Source organism: Protopterus annectens, chromosome 7.part1 (genome assembly GCF_019279795.1).
Source record: "Protopterus annectens isolate FY-2018-M chromosome 7.part1, PAN1.0, whole genome shotgun sequence".
NCBI classification, from domain to species: domain Eukaryota; kingdom Metazoa; phylum Chordata; order Ceratodontiformes; family Protopteridae; genus Protopterus; species Protopterus annectens.
In genome coordinates, this window is record NC_056740.1 from 237,626,629 (window position 1) to 237,644,984 (window position 18,356).

Consider the following 18,356-nt stretch of genomic DNA (forward strand, 5'->3'; position numbering starts at 1 on the left):
GTAAGCAGGACCCAGACTGTAAGGGACAAGGTAGGTGATACTCAAAATTTTAAGAGACACATCTGGCAGTAACTAGTAACCAGTGCAGATCCCACAAAAACTGAGTAATAGGAATTGTCCCAGTGTAACCAACTGGTAATCTGGCAGTAAATTTCTGCCCCAACTTCACTCACATCAAATCACCAACAGTGACTGCAAGGTAGAGGGCATTACAGCACACCTAAAAAAAAGAAACAGGATGTTTACCACTGCAGCCAGGTCTAAGATGGTAGACAATCCTGATAACAGACATCAGATCCCTTAGAGTTAGTCAGTCAGTCATTAAGAATTACACCCAAATTGCAGACCCGATGCACAAAGTCCAATACATTGCCCTTGTAGCCTGACGAGTCTGATATGCAAAACTATGGAGCACATCATCATGGACCTAATAAACAAGGATAAAGGGAATCTCCAAACTCTGGATTCCACACAGTTTCATTTTGTGATGAGCAGATCATGCATGCTCAACCTGGTTGACTTCTTTGAGTCAGTCACCAGAGCTGTGGATGAAGGCAAGGTGGTTCATACAGCCTACCTTGATCTGGCCGAGGCTTTTGATACCATTCCCCACTCAGGAATCATAGAAAACTCACTAAGCTAGGCATCAACCCATATATCACTAGGTGGGTTGCAAACTGACTCACAGATAGAACAAACAGTGTGAAAGTAGCTGATTCCAAGTCAGACTGCCGACCGGTCACGAGTGGAGTCCCACAGGGTTTGATCCTGGGTCCTCTCCTGTTTGGTATCTACTTCTCTGAAGTCCAGGCCAACATGAAGGGACTCGGGCTGACAAAGTTTGTATATGATTATAAGTTGGGAGCTATTATTAACTCCTCAAGTGATGTTGACATCCTACAGAAAGGCCTCACTGAGGCCAACAACTGGTCTCAGAAGCATGGCCTTAAGCTCAATGCCACAAAATGTGTCATTATCCCCTTTGGGAAAAACCTGGTTCCCATGAATTACCACATCGATGGTAGTCCACTGAACACAGAAGGCATTATAAGAGATCTGGGAACACAGGTTGACAGCAACCGCTCTTTTGACCACCACACTGCCACTGTGGTCAGAAAGTCCTTCTGTGTGGCACATCTCATTATTAAGGGTTTTGCATCCAGGAAAAAAGAGGTCATTGTCTCCCTCTACTGTTCCCTCATTAGGCCAATCATCGAGTACAATGCCCCATATGGCATGTACCTCACTAGACACGTGCAACTACTGGAGAGGCCACAAAAGTATCTCACAAAGTGGATCCTAGGCCTTAAATACTTGCCCTATATGGACAGACTCAAAAAATTCCAGCTATTCCTGTCTCATATCACCTAATTAAGAGGCGAGCTCTGCTTGACTTACAAAGCCATGTCTGACCCAGCTCTGTTAGAAATGTTACATCTAAAGAAATCCCAATCCCTCCACACCACATGCTCCAGAGACCTCTACCTCAGTACCACAATCAATAGAACATGTTGGAGGGGACAGATTCATAACCCAGAGACTGCCCAAGCTATGGAACAGACTTCCCACACATGTCAAACAGAGCACCTCAATGGTCGTCTTCAAGAGAAATCTTGATGAGTGGATGAGAAATAGAAAAATCATACTGGGGATCACTCCAGTGGCTCTACTCGACAGAGGCACTGGGAACTAAGGTCAGGTGGCACAATGCCAGGGTAATCCTATGGGCTAGGCTTGTAAAGGCTCCAGGACCATTAGCCTAGTACACACCTATGACCCTATAATGACTTCCCTTAGTAGTAGTAGCCAAGACAATACCTTGAGGCACACCACACTGCTGAAAGAAGGGATCGGAAGAATTAACTACAGATACTACCCTCTGGAAGTGAATGGAAAAATATGAATAAAAGCCATTACACTTCTCAAAGCTGCAGAATATAAAGCAACTGATAAGGATCCCAGGATCCACAGTACCAAATATCACCAAGAACATAAACAGTATACACTTGCAATAAGGAGGTCATTTACCATTTGTACAAGGGTAGTCTCAGCAATGTTCCTTAACATAAAACTAGACTGACAATGACCCAAGAGATATGGAGTTATAAGATAAAATCAGATCTGTGTGTATACAGTCTTATCAAAATCATTCCCAATAAGTGACAGGAAAGAGACTGATTAGATCCAATGATATTTTCTTAAGAACAGGGATAATCAATGCCTCCTTTACAGATTCCGGAAACAACTTGATCTTTGGATTTCACAATCTGGAAAATAAGTGGACCCTGAGAATCTGGACAGGTCAGAATCACTCTGAAATGGTCTGGTTCCAAGCCACTGTAGATGGGACATAAGAACAAACAATCATCACTAACTAATCATAGCCACAAACATAAACTCAGCCCAACAAAAATCTGGGCAATCCACACCAGAATCACTGAAAACCATAATGGTGAGTTAATGAAGCAGAACTATCTAATCTCAGCAGCCTTATGTACAAAGAAAGTGTGTTTAAGTTCCACTAACCTGTAAGAGCAGATGTTCGTGGAACACCCTAACTTACTGTCATATGGATAGTAGACCCAGGTACCCTTTATCTGGCAGTCTGTCAAAACTCAGAACTCCTCTCACTACTTGACTATGGGTGGGAAGGGCCAGTAAGCTGCCAGAAGCAGGATAATCCTTCACAGCCACAGAAAGAAGCCCTTCAATTTTTTTTTATCCCAAAAGGAAAAGCAGATGGAAAAGCAAGCTTTGTGAGCACCTATTGTTACTAACCCCCCCCCCCCCCCACACACACACAACCACCACCAACAACAACAAATGCCGTTAAACAAAAAACAGCAGTAACTGAAAAATAAACTATGCACATCCAACTAAAGGGGAATGGTGGGAGGATACTGTCACAGTAAGTCAGTGTGTTCTCCAAACATCTACTGTTACAGCTACTGTAACATTCTTAACTACCTCATTTCATCTCAACTCCAAATACATATCTAACTGACTTACACCTAGCTTCCTTTCACTACCACATATACTACTCACCCCGTCTCCTCTCTTACTCCTATTTCTTTACCTTCCATCCCATTAGCCCTTCTACCTTGTTCCACCTTCATGTGGAGCTTCTGGTTTATATCTGCTTGAGTTTAGTGCAATATTTGTATATAATATTTAGGTATATGAGTTTCGAACAGTATCCATTTGAGCTTAGTACTATCTGTAAATACATCTTACCTTTATTCCTAGCCTTTAGCAAGATATTGGTATATCTGTTCATTACTATGTTTCATATTGTATGTACAGCTAATGTTTGCTGCAATATGTATTATTTGCTGTTGCATGTATATTCAATTGTTTTTCATGTACTCTGCTGCTCATTTATTGTTTTGTGCATCTTTTCTCCTCGGGCCTCCACTGAAAAAGACCTGTGTCCAGCTGGAATTTCCTGGTAAACAAATGTAAATAAATAAAATAATAAATAAATAAATAAATCTATGGATAGTACTCCAGTTGCTGTCTACTATGGCCTATTTTTCTTTATTTTCCAATATTCAGATTTGTTTTGTCTATTCTCACATCGTTGAAGTCGAAATTCTGTAATAAACTGTACAGTACTTGAAGTGATGCTTTATTAAAATCAGAGTTGTAAGGCTTCACATCCTATCACACAGGGCCATTTAAGCTGAAGTGGGGTGGTGTCCTCTCATACCTGGCAACAGAAAAAAGCTCTTTCTTGGTTGAAAAATGTAGCAAACCACTTGCTGCACTTGTTATTCCAATCAGTTTACTACATATTATGCCATGCATGAAGAGCTAATGCTCTTTATCCCAAATGCACTATCAATGTTCATTTCTGAATGCCAGTAGTGTACTACCAACTAATTTTCATTTCCCTATCATGCACCCTAAACCTTGTACTTTCATAGTGGTTAAGGCACTTACCTCACAGGCACAAAGGTACAGAGTTTGATTCTCACACTTGAAGGGGTATTAGCTAGGCTTACTACTGCCAGCAATGGCAGCTAGTCTAGTACTTCTCTATGAACCTGTCAACATTGGTTGGCTGCCCCCTTCATCCCACTCCAGCAATTTAAAGTACATAGTTACAACCTCAACACTGCACTGCCCTCTGCTGTTCTAGTTCTGTACTGTATGCAAGAATTTATATTACATTGCTAAACCTTCCTCCCACTGAACCATTATATAACAGCCTCTTCGTCTTTATAGTATTGCATGTAGGTCATAATCTGCGAAGTACAAAGACACTAAATCATTTGCTTATTTATCTCACCTACTACATTTTGTACTTTAAAGGGGGGTCAGTCTTGAATATAGTTAGTACCCTGCCCACTGCCCTTACGTAGTTAACTAAATCAAGGAACTAAGCAAGATGCCAATATCAGTGGAAGCTAGGTAATTTTTATAGAGCAGATTTACTTTGAAACTAAATTCTTACCAGGCTATTACCTCGGCACTACAGTACTTCCCTAAAATGTACACCTCTTTCCCAGTCTTCTGCATACCTATAATTCTGTCTTACACAGAAGAAAAGTATAAGTTAAGAAAATATGACAAAGAATAAAGCAAACATACTGCAGTTATACTGTCAAAAATGAACAAAGCCATAATCTGCACTTTTCTTCATTTGTATAAATAAGAAATTGATACAAATATATTAAGTTGCACAACAACAGGACAAGCATCAATACAGGAAAAAAAAATTGCAAAGGAAAACAGAGTTTCATAAGTGATCACTTATCATGTATACTTCAAGGTTTAATTTAACTTTGAAAATAAAGCCTTTCTTGTATTAATAACATCCACTAAGCAGCTACACAAGGAACATAACACCAGTTTGTAGGTCAAAGACAGCAAGCATCTTTATACTTGACAGATACAAATGTTGACTATGAACAGCCCTGTTCTAGCTGTGAAGAAGCAAAACAAGAAATCTACTGACAGAGTAAGTTGTAAGGATAAATCTAGTGACTTCTTACCTCAATATTTAATAAGGAGAACTGTAAGTTTGCCACGGCCTCTTCCCCAAGAGCCAGGTTCCACACAACCACATACAAAGCTTTGTCAGTGAAAAAACACTGATTCACTGTAGACATACTGGCTGGGCCCCCGATATCCCAAACGTAAAACTCTACTGAATCCACCTATTCAAGAAGCACACAAACAAGTCACAAAACAGACCTGTGCGTACTCTAGCAGGAGATGTCATACATATAGTTTCATCTTGGCAATTTATCAGATTTTTAACAGACTCTTTTAGAGTTACTTACCAGTTTATTTAACCCTAAAAGAAAACACCAAAACTGATAAGGGATTATTCATACCCTGTACATATTAAGGATGCCTACTGCTTGGCATGAAGTGACTGACTTACCTAGAAATGTAAATAAGATATAGCACATCAACAGTCAAGAATGAATTAAGAGAAAAAGTCTAAGTAACTCATTGCTCATAATATACAGTATGCTTTGAGGCAGGCAATTACACATCTGCTTTTTTATCAGTTTACAAGTTCTAACTCTACATTAACTATTTGTAGGCAAACATTTATTCAACAATTTAAGAAACACGGGACATGGAACAGTGTGCTGTGTTACAGCTGCTTTCCAAGTAAGAAGACTGCTTCCTAATGGTTTCACAGGGCAATTAATATATAAATAAATTCCACCCATTTCAATACTTTAAACAGTCTGAGCAGAAAATACATTTAAATGCAGCAGCTAAGGAAATATAATACAAACTTAAAGAGAGAAAAAAAACATTTAAAGGTAGATTATTTGACATACCTTTAAGTTCTTACCTGCTACTGTTTTGGGAACAGTATTATTGAGCCACAAAATATCACACGTGGGAAAGATCAGATGTCTTTGCTGCTGATCAAATTAATATAAAAAATCCTGGTTTTTGCACACACTGCTCTGGTTTTTGGCTGCAGAAGTGAGAGAAATGGGAATGGTGCATTTAATTTATTTTACACCTTTCTCTTTTCTCCCAGTTTGTGTTACCCCGAAGACAGTACAAATAAAGCCTGAGGACATGGAGGAAGAGCTTTCATATTGTATGGTACCAATGGGGGGGTTGCCTTCTTGCAATCTTGCAAAGACAGCTATTTTGCAGCATTTTACATTTTTCCCTTAACAACTGCATAGCTGATTAAATGGGATGGCAAAACATTTTAGTTACAATTATTTGCATATCAGCTATGCAAGATGCAATTAAGTATGACCATTCTACTTCCTAATAATCTGCTTTTATATACATATCAGGTGAAGTAGTTTCCATGCATTAAATTAACCATCCCTGTTTGAGCCCCTATATTTGGGAGTGATTTAAAAAATATCTGCTTCAGCCATACATTAGAACACCTTATCTCTCCTTGACATACAAAGCCATGTCTGACCCAGGTCTGTTAGAAATGCCACATCTAAAGAAATCCCAATCCCTCTGCACCACATGCTCCAGAGACCTCAACCTCATTACCATAATCAACAGAACATGCTAGAGGGACAGGTTCCTCACCCAGAGACTGCCCATGCTCTGGAATAGACTTCCCATACATGTCAAGAAGAGCACCTCGCTGTCCCTCTCCAAGAGAAATCGTGATGAGTGGATGGATAATAGAAGGTTCACCCCGGGGATCACTCCAGTGGCTCTACTTGATAGAGGCACTGGGAATTAATGACGGGCGGCACAATGCCACAGCACTTCTAAGGGCTAGGCTTGTAAAGGCTTCAGGGCCACTAGCCTAGTACATACCTATGAACAACTTTGATAAGGAATATGCAGGTGTGACAGTGCTGTTCCAAAGCTATACTTCTTCCAGGTCTAGTCCATGGAGCTTCTAACTCTGTCATAGTATCTTAGATGCAACCATTACTACAGATATTATCAGAAAAGTGGAAACAAAGAACAAGTGAAGAGAAATGACCGAAGCCCTGGTTACACTGACAAAAATGTTAATATTAACAAATGTTTTGTCCAGGAAACAAAACATGATACCTACAATTAGCATTTTCAAGAATGCTTCATTAGCACATCTAATTCAAAACATCCAGTTACCAAGCTGAGGACCAGCCACTATCTGATGAATGCATAAACGATTAGGACACCCATGCCCCACTACTGTCCTTCTCAGCTAATCATTAGATGTAAAATATGTCTGAGCATTACATTTTGTAGCAAGTTATAATTTTTATCACATTTTGAAGTAAATAACTATTATGTTTATGTCTAAACAGGCCAGAAGACTATCCTTGTATTTCACTATGAGAAATTCACCTTCTGGGAAGACATGCTGTAATTTCCACCCTAGGCCCTAATCACCAGATTTTTTATTATGATTTCTGCCAGGAATGCAGTTAACCAACTTGCGATTAGAAAAAAATGCTTTCAAGAATTCATGGTGGAACTTTAAGCAGAAAGAATCAATTCAACCTCTTATTCAGCCAGCAACACCAAAAGCAGTCCAAGAAGGATCATTCTAGGTGTCATTATCTGAAGGAATACTTTTAAGTCCAATTCTTATGACAAAGAAGTTTTTCCACTTCTCCAAGGATGGGAAATCAGTCAAAATTTCAACTTGACAAATGCACCTTAGAAAAAGTGGTCTTCATAATTGCAAAACACTTTTACTAAAATATTGTAATTTTAAACTGCAAGGAAGATCCACCTTTAATCTGTGTTTGCGCATGTGTGTTTGTCCAAGTGTGTGTGTGAGACTGGTTAGTACTTAGACTGCTACAAGTGGAGAAATGCCCTTTACACCAAAGACAATTGCATCAAACAAAGAAGTTTTCCCTGCATGGGGTAGGTGAGCTTTTGCCATCAAATAAAAGACTTACCTTTGTGGAAGGTCACTGCCAAATGACATTTAATTCTGATAAAATTACATTTGCCAAAGTACCTTTCAAGGAACTGCAAATTCCTGAAGGCTACTGAATCCTACCCATCTATCAAAGCTTCAAAGTCATGTCCTGCAAACATCTAGGCCTTGTATTCAGCCCAACTCAGAGCTATGACTTGGGTGCTAATGATAAGGCACCAGATCATCAGTGGTGAACTCACCTCCCACACATAAAGTGGTGGTGCAGACGTCTCCTGGGGATACACATCATGGATTCTGTACCCATATTTCAAAAGGTCAGGATTGCAACAATATCGTCATCAGCTGTAATGGCCATACTTCTCAACTGAGCCTCATTATGATGAACATTCTTCTTTTTGATACTTTAACAGTCCATGTTCCTCACTGCTTCACACTGCAATGGTCTGGCAAACTTTCAGTGTTAAGCATTTTTAAATAATATTCATGGACTATAATACTGAGTAATATCAATTCACAAAAATAACTTTTTATAAGTATAAAGTAACACATTTCAACCATCCTGTGGACTTCCTAGCTAACATTAGTAAGCTGACTGTGTGTGTGTGTGTGTGTGTGTGTGTGTGTGTGTGTGTGTTCCACATTTTACCTATTTGTTCCACTTTACGACAGTTAGTGTGCTATAGTTTGACGATGGAAGGTTAAGAGCTATGGTAATGACACTAATCATGTTGTTAACAGACGCAGCTGACTCTTTGTTACAAACATTCCAGACCCAGACCCAGAAATTGAAGAAAACCAGTCATTATAAACCTCAAGTACACATCAAATGTTGGAGGTGTGATGGGGAAGAAAGAGGTAACTGGGAACATATTTTCTGGGACTGTAATGAGTTGGCAGACTTTAAAGATTCCCTGCAGACTGCTTTGTCAGCAATACTGGATGAGCAAACTGGTGTAACTAAGAAAATGATCTTTTTGAGCTGTGATACAGAACTGGAACTGCCTAGACATAGTAAGGCCTTTCTGAGTCTAATTATGGTTGCTGCTAAAAAAACAATTACTAGAAAATGGAAATCAAAGTCTAAAGCAACTTTACTAGAAGTAGTGAATATAGTAACAGAGATAAAACAACTGGAATTGGGATCTTTAGAAAAGGGAAGGAGCAAACTACATAGGAAAAAATGTGAATTGTGGGAACATTATATGCAGAGGAGGAATGAGGTTTAAAAGAAAGCAGGAATCGAATGAGCTATGTAATACTTAATTGATAATGACTGGATATATTATAAGTGATGTATAATGTTTGAACCACAGTTGTCTCAACAGGGTCTGTGATGCATAATGTTTGCAACTAAAATTACATTAATGTGTTTTACTCTTCATTTATAGAAATGTAAGACTGTCTGTCATACGTAATAATTTAATAAAGATGTTTTTTATTTGGAAAACACTCATTATAAATTGCATTTTGCTGCTTGACATGTACTCCCATGAGAACATAATTGCTGTCACGTAAAAGAACCAAGCTGGAGCTGCATAACGCAGCCTGTGGTATCAGGTATCAGTCTGGAGATGGCACTCCAACAGGAATGAAATAATAAAATAAAGCGCTTTTCATGTCAGAAGGGTTACTATCTCCCTAAAACTTCAGGCAATGAATGCAGTGTACACATGGCCATAGCAAAGGTATTTTATAGTATTCTTTTTAGTACATTTAAAGATAAAATGGCACTTAAAATGGCACTACTTAACACTTGATAGAAACCCTTACAGCCCTCAATGGGCAAAATGACGGATATTCAGCAGAAAAATGACAGTCTGTATTAGATGTTTTGTGTTTAGTTAGATTTTATGACTACTGGCATCTCTCTGGGCTCCCTTTTGGGTACTATTATTAATCTTATGGGCTTCCACCATCCACACTGATCAAATGTTAAAGACTAAAAAAAAATATTTCACTAACTGTAGCACAGCAAACTTATATCAAGATGTAAAATACAACTCTAACAAGACTACCTGGATACCCTTAAAGTGCACAGCTGTAGTAATACATTTGCATTTTACACCACAGTGTCTGCGCTGCATCGAGGACAGATAAATATTCCTTTCTGTATCTGGCTACACATATTTAGCACATATTTTAAATACATCTTCCACAAAATTCAACTTTACCACAGTAATATCTTGGAAGTTTAAGGTTTACTTTAGCCCTCAGTGATATCATGAGATCTTGCTTACACAGCTTAATGGACATACTACTGTGTATACATAGGGTCACATCAATTAATATTTGTGGACATATTTACATGCTAGCCTTCTGAAGGTGTCACCAAAAAATAAAGAATTATGTGGGTGTGTTTTAATAAAAAGTTTATGAAGCTTTTTATTAAAATATGCTTGAGATGAAATAGAATGCATAACTGCAGTAAATTATTGTGGTACGTAAAATATCAAGTGCTGAAATGGACCTATTAAGTGTGACTGTACATTTTAATAAATCATTCAAAGAACAATCAATATAGTTAACAACTGGAAAAATGCAGCGTCATGTAGAAATGATATACAAGTACAGTTATTATATGTTTTTCTATTAAAACATCATATGTGATAACATTTACATACACATCTTACATATGCTTTTAACATTTTTATGTTGAGTATATTCGTGGCTTCAGACAAAACAGGACACAGTAAGGCCTGTTGTCAGTGGGCAAGCAAAAAGAAGGTACGTTGTGAGGTAATGGCTAACAACTGTATTTATGGAGTCTGCATCAGCCTGTGATATATAACATAATAAAACCTAAATGTTTGTAATTCAGAATGTAGGACCTAGATGACTGAATTTGATGATGGGCATTACTGGCTGTGACATTGTCTATTTTTTGTTTGACTGGGTCAACCGGACTGTATTTCAGTTGCTCTGATTCCTCTTTCATATTCCCCACAGTATAGACATTCAAGGATCACCTGAGGTTTGGAAACTTCAAAACTCAATATTTTATACATATGAACTGGGTTAGATTAAATAGACACCTAAAACTCTTCATGTATTGTCTGAAATGTTAATGTAGCAATGTCTGAATGTGTATACACCATCTGATTCATGGAAACAGTTTCACAAAAAGTCATTTAGCATGACACCTTGACTAATTAACACTCATGATAAATTTTTAGTAACTCACTGATTTATCCTTTTTTGTTGCACTGGAGGGGAGGGTTATCCCATAAATGTGGTTTGCTCAACTGGTTAATTTATACAGTAAAGTAAATGCAATCAATGAACAAGTACTTGAAAAGTTTTTACTAAATATTCAGCACTATGTCTTTTAGACTTCCATAAGTGGGAAGGAGCTTAATGAAATTGCCCAACAACTTAAAAAAGTACTATATGGTACTCATGATACACAAGAGGAACATTTCCCAGAGAAAACTATAAACAAGGAGAAATATATTTTGCAGACAGCTAAGCAAAACAACTTTTATATGTAAGGATGCCAAAAGGATATGGGCAACCCGTTGATATATTTTTCTATAATGAGAAGCAACAGTGACAATTGTTGTGTTTAAAGGTACCAGTTTCACCAAATAACTTCCATTTTAAATTAAGAAAATCATATCTTTACATACCTAAAGTTCACAAGTAAGAGGGTGGGAAAGGAATGCTAATCCCCACCTTCTAAACTAACAGCCCTTCATATACATTCATGCTGTTCCTTTAAAGAAAATAGTTTTCCAAACTTATGCTTAAAAGACACTGCATACCCTTGTGTGCTGAAGTAAGGCCACATTGGGTTTTTTTTCTGTCCATCAAGCAGCTCCCAGGGCTCCTCCTAGTCCACTGGGTCTACTGAACATGACAAACCAAGCCCAGACTAACTCAAACCCAAATCTGGGGTTGGTGAGGAGATCAAGGCACTTGGTGCAGCATTATATTGCTGCTGAGAATTGTTTCTCTACTTCCAAAACTGTGAGCACCCAGTAACACCCTGTATGGGAAGTGCAATGGGCACTGGTGCCACATCACCCCTCACTTTTGCAATAAGCTACTGGTGGCAGGACTGCTCTACTGTTTCCATGATCTCCACTAGTGAATTCAACGAGGTGAATGGGCTCCAAGCATGTGCCCCCCTCTCACCACTACCACCACAGGATGTGCTCATCCTCCCTGCTTGTGCCATCAAGTGTCCAATCCCCAGCTCATGCTCAGGTCACCTTGGTATGGAGGAATTGCTAATCTACACCACTGGCACAGCAAAGGCCACAATATGCTACCTTTTGCAAGGAAACGGTCTTAGTGAAAACTGGAAATGTTTCACTAATGCAGGATACAGCTATAGAAATTTAGAAAACTGTTAACAAATATCTCAGGTTAAGGTGAAGTGCAGGCTCTGCTCTTCTTTGCAAAGAGGGAATTCATAATACATGAACTGCATAAGATTTTGTACTTACTTTTACTTTGACACCAGCTGGTCTCTGAAGTTCCCATCTGACTGTATTAATACTGCAGTCAGTGTGCATGACTTGTGGTGATCTTCCTGTTTGCAAAATCTCCAGCAGTGTTGACTTCCCCTGCCGTGGAGGTCCCACAATGATCATTTTCAGCTGCTTGCATTTTTCCGCTTTTCGCAACTGTGCCCTTAAATGGGCCAACACTGCTCCAGGCCCTAGAAAAAAAAATACCAAGCAAATACATGGCAGTCATTTTACTCCAGTTAATAAGGCATAACTTTATTACAGTATTATACATGAGAAGAATGCCTGCATAGCTTTTGATAATAAAATAACCTAAGAAAATGATTTTCATTCACCATGGTACAATCTAACAAAAGCCTCTGTTCTCACCCCTCTTAAACCCCCATCCTATCTCTAATCCTCTGTCTGCCTTCTACTCATTCCTATGTTACATTCTACAACCATCTATCTTTCTCCCTTAACTGGATTATTTTTGTCTTTTACTCCCGCTCATTCATCCTTACTAATATACCCCCCTGCATATCTTTTCATATTATAACTACCTGGCTGCATTTACAACAACTGCATCCTTCTTTTTCTTCTCTATATTAATATATTTCCAAATGTAATATCATCAACACAATACCTTTATACATTATCAATGATTGTACTTTTTTCTTTAGTTGGAATGTTAGATTTTTTTTTTGTATACTTTGAGCCTAAGCATTGTTAACACTTTCTTTGTGCAATTTTGCTTAAATGTAAATAATGTGGAGCTTTTCTCCCCAGGCCTCTAATGAAAATGGGCTATCAGCTCAGCTGGACAAACCCAGTCAACAAATGTAAAATAAAATAAGTAAATAAAAGCATACAAGTATCTCTGATTAATTCAGCACTATTGTCAGTTACTAATTCATTCAAACCACATACAAACTTAGTATGTTAATATATTAAATTGTATTTCTTAATACAAAAATTTCATAATTTAATTGAGTAAACACACTAGAGTTTTCAAGAATGACCAGTGAGTGACTGGCACAGTTTCCAAGAACAGATTGAGGGAAACAAACTAAAGACTGCAGGATGAAGGTTAATGATGCATCATATCCTTACACATAAATGTTTGAGATGAACAATGCCAGCGACTTTTCAGATATGATACAATCCAATAAACTATGCATGCACACCTTTATAAGGCAAGTTAAATAAAAGAAATGACAAGCAATTATGTAAACAATTACCAAATCTTATAGAACAAAAATGCCAAGGATGTAGCACAAGAGTAAGACTTGTAAACTGTACCGAGCAAAGACGATATTACTGTCTAATCTGCATGTGCCTTAATCACAGTTCCTAGTGGTAATTAACACCTTCCTGTGTTAGCTAACACTGGCGGCCCATTAACTCTCTGGCACTGGCACCCCCCATCATTCTTCCACATACATATGTGACATACATTGCACCTGTCTCTGAGCTGTCAAAATGTCCTCAGTGTCTCTTATTTATTTATCTCAGCCCTTGTATATCAGGGAGTCTTACAGCCATTCAATAATGGATGCCATTAGAGTTTCATTCTTGTCACTGCTCAAAGACTGCATAATAACTCTAGTGCTGTTGCTCTATTAAGTGAGCCCTGGTAATAGTTTAAATAATCTCCCTGGTGTTGTCCAATGTTCCTTCTGGCTTTGTCCCTTGTGACTCATGGACCGTTGCAATCATTAGAGCATGGCACATATTAGAACTTCATAATTCTTATTATGCAACAAATTGCATAACTGCAATGTTACTGATTCTTTACCTAATTTGGAAAGGAGGAAGCTCCTTTGCTATCCAGTGTGCCTGTTGGTCCAGTTTTGTGAGGTTTCAGCCAGCAACTTGTAGTTTATTGGTTGATATAAAAACGCCGCTAAGCGTTTTTGGCTTGTACCTACTCAGCACAAGATCCGTGACTTTACCTGATATAAGTATTTTTTTGTGGCTTTCCACTTCTATTTATCTTGCTACTGTATTTTGTTTGCTGATACATTGCTACTGTTTTATTCTGCATTTATTCTGATATTGCACTTGTTTCTCAGTTTGTTACTTTAAATATCTGTAACTGTTGCAAATTGTTTGTGTAGGCTGTGATAGCCGATTTATAGCATTTATAAGTGTTTACTGTATCTGTTCTGCTTGTCTCTTGAAAACCAAAAACATCTCTTGTCTTTCCGCCTTACTAAGCTAGATTAGTCCAGTTTCAGAGCTTGCTGATCCCTGGACTTTGTTTGCAGTTCCTGTTACTGATTCTTTACCTAATTTGGAAAGGAGGAAGTTCCTTTGCTATCCAGTGGGAGTGGGAAGCATTGAGCTGCCTGTTGGTCCAGTTTTGTGAGGTTTCAGCCAGCAACTTGTAGTTTTTGGTCGTTTTGGGCCAGTTCCTAGCTTCTTTCAGCCCTGATATAAAAATGCTAGCGCTGCTTTTTTGGCTTGTACCTACTCAGCACAAGATCAGAGTAATCCAAGCTTCAGAGAGCTGAAAAGTGACTTTACCTGATATAAGTATTTTTTGTGGCTTTCCACTTCTATTTATCTTGCTACTGTAGTAGTTTCTGTTTGCTGATACATTGCTACTGTTTTATTCTGCATTTATTCTGATATTGCACTTGTTTCTCAGTTTGTTACTTTAAATATCTGTAACTGTTGCAAATTGTTTGTGTAGGCTGTGATAGCCGATTTATAGCATTTATAAGTGTTTACTGTATCTGTTCTGCTTGTCTCTTGAAAACCAAAAAATCTCTTGTTTTCCCGCCTTTGTTGCTAGATTAGTCCAGTTTCAGAGCTTGCTGATCCCTGGACTTTGTTTGCAGTTCCTGTTACTGATTCTTTACCTAATTTGGAAAGGAGGAAGTTCCTTTGCTATCCAGTGGGAGTGGGAAGCATTGAGCTGCCTGTTGGTCCAGTTTTGTGAGGTTTCAGCCAGCAACTTGTAGTTTATTGGTCGTTTTGGGCCAGTTCTAGCTTCTTTCAGCCCCTGATATAAAAAAAAAACGCGTTTTTGGCTTGTACCTACTCAGCACAAGATCCTCGTGGTGGCCAGCAGAGTAATCCAAGCTTCAGAGAGCTGAAAAAGTGACTTTACCTGATATAAGTATTTTTTTTGTGGCTTTCCACTTCTATTTATCTTGCTACTGTATTTTGTTTGCTGATACATTGCTACTGTTTTATTCTGCATTTATTCTGATATTGCACTTGTTTCTCAGTTTGTTACTTTAAATATCTGTAACTGTTGCAAATTGTTTGTGTAGGCTGTGATAGCCGATTTATAGCATTTATAAGTGTTTACTGTATCTGTTCTGCTTGTCTCTTGAAAAAAAAAAAAACATCTCTTGTTTTAGATTAGTCCAGTTTCAGAGCTTGCTGATCCCTGGACTTTGTTTGCAGTTCCTGTTACTGATTCTTTACCTAATTTGGAAAGGAGGAAGTTCCTTTGCTATCCAGTGTTTTGTGAGGTTTCAGCCAGCAACTTGTAGTTTATTGGTCGTTTTGGGCCAGTTCCTAGCTTCTTTCAGCCCCTGATATAAAAAACGCCAAAACTGCTTTTTGGCTTGTACCTACTCAGCACAAGATCCTCGTGGTGGCCAGCAGAGTAATCCAAGCTTCAGAGAGCTGAAAAAGTGACTTTACCTGATATAAGTATTTTTTGTGGCTTTCCACTTCTATTTATCTTGCTACTGTATTTTCGCCTGTTTGCTGATACATTGCTACTGTTTTATTCTGCATTTATTCTGATATTGCACTTGTTTCTCAGTTTGTTACTTTAAATATCTGTAACTGTTGCAAATTGTTTGTGTAGGCTGTGATAGCCGATTTATAGCATTTATAAGTGTTTACTGTATCTGTTCTGCTTGTCTCTTGAAAAAAAAAAAAAACATCTCTTGTTTTCCGCCTTGCTAAGCTAGATTAGTCCAGTTTCAGAGCTTGCTGATCCCTGGACTTTGTTTGCAGTTCCTGTTACTGATTCTTTACCTAATTTGGAAAGGAGGAAGTTCCTTTGCTATCCAGTGGGAGTGGGAAGCATTGAGCTGCCTGTTGGTCCAGTTTTGTGAGGTTTCAGCCAGCAACTTGTAGTTTATTGGTCGTTCTTTCAGCCCCCTGATATAAAAAACGCTAAACGCCCGTTTTTTGGCTTGTACCTACTCAGCACAAGATCCTCGTGGTGGCCAGCAGAGTAATCCAAGCTTCAGAGAGCTGAAAAGTGACTTTACCTGATATAAGTATTTTTGTGGCTTTACACTCCTATTTATCTTGCTACTGTATTTACGCCTGTTTGCTGATACATTGCTACTGTTTTATTCTGCATTTATTCTGATATTGCACTTGTTTCTCAGTTTGTTACTTTAAATATCTGTAACTGTTGCAAATTGTTTGTGTAGGCTGTGATAGCCGATTTATAGCATTTATAAGTGTTTACTGTATCTGTTCTGCTTGTCTCTTGAAAAAAAAAAAAAAAACATCTCTTGTTTTCCCGCTTGCTAAGCTAGATTAGTCCAGTTTCAGAGCTTGCTGATCCCTGGACTTTGTTTGCAGTTCCTGTTACTGATTCTTTACCTAATTTGGAAAGGAGGAAGTTCCTTTGCTATCCAGTGGGAGTGGGAAGCATTGAGCTGCCTGTTGGTCCAGTTTTGTGAGGTTTCAGCCAGCAACTTGTAGTTTATTGTTCGTTCAGCCCCTGATATAAAAAGCTAAAACGCTTTTTGGCTTGTACCTACTAAGCAATAGATCCTCATGGTAGCCGGCAGAGTAATCCATCCTTCAGGGAGCTGCAAAAGTGACTTTACCTGATATAGGTAGTTTTTGTGGCTTTCCACTTCTATTTATCTTGCTACTGTATTTGCGCCTGTTTGCTGATACATTGCTACTGTTTTATTCTGCATTTATTCTGATATTGCACTTGTTTCTCAGTTTGTTACTTTAAATATCTGTAACTGTTGCAAATTGTTTGTGTAGGCTGTGATAGCATAAGTGTTTACTGTATCTGTTCTGCTTGTCTCTTGAAAAAAAAAAAAACATCTCTTGTTTTCCGCCTTGCTAAGCTAGATTAGTCCAGTTTCAGAGCTTGCTGATCCCTGGACTTTGTTTGCAGTTCCTGTTACTGATTCTTTACCTAATTTGGAAAGGAGGAAGTTCCTTTGCTATCCAGTGGGAGTGGGAAGCATTGAGCTGCCTGTTGGTCCAGTTTTGTGAGGTTTCAGCCAGCAACTTGTAGTTTATTGGTTGATTTCGGGGAGTTCCTAGCTTCTCTCAGCCCTGATATAAAAACAACGCCGCTTTTTGGCTTGTACCTACTCAGCACAAGATCCTCGTGGTGGCCAGCAGAGTAATCCAAGCTTCAGAGAGCTGAAAAGTGACTTTACCTGATATAAGTATTTTTGTGGCTTTCCACTTCTATTTATCTTGCTACTGTATTTGTTTGCTGATACATTGCTACTGTTTTATTCTGCATTTATTCTGATATTGCACTTGTTTCTCAGTTTGTTACTTTAAATATCTGTAACTGTTGCAAATTGTTTGTGTAGGCTGTGATAGCCGATTTATAGCATTTATAAGTGTTTACTGTATCTGTTCTGCTTGTCTCTTGTAAAAAAAAAACATAAGCTAGATTAGTCCAGTTTCAGAGCTTGCTGATCCCTGGACTTTGTTTGCAGTTCCTGTTACTGATTCTTTACCTAATTTGGAAAGGAGGAAGTTCCTTTGCTATCCAGTGGGAGTGGGAAGCATTGAGCTGCCTGTTGGTCCAGTTTTGTGAGGTTTCAGCCAGCAACTTGTAGTTTATTGGTCGTTTTGGGCCAGTTCCAGCCCCTGATATAAAAAGCTGCTACTGTTGCACACTAGGGCAGCGCCGGTTAAGCAGATTTAAACTATTAGGGCTACCTAAATTACACTCTTCAAATTTTCCCTTAAAACTACCTTCCTCGAACTATACTACTGATCTAATCAGCTTATCCTATAACTAAAGATCATCTCTACTTGACTCCAAGTAGACTATTCTCTATCTGTTAAACCTAGCACTTGCTCCTTCAGTA

The 18,356-nt window shown here is 38.5% G+C and overlaps 1 protein-coding gene across 1 annotated transcript in view; it reads right to left on the bottom strand.

Annotated features, from left to right (window-relative positions):
• LRRK1 (leucine rich repeat kinase 1) overlaps positions 1 to 18,356 on the bottom strand; it is a 2,417,153-nt gene that overhangs the window by 829,454 nt on the left and 1,569,343 nt on the right. The window contains 2 exon segments of the mRNA XM_044078686.1: positions 4,998 to 5,162; positions 12,292 to 12,506. Of these exon segments, the coding sequence (XP_043934621.1) occupies positions 4,998 to 5,162; positions 12,292 to 12,506 (380 nt within the window).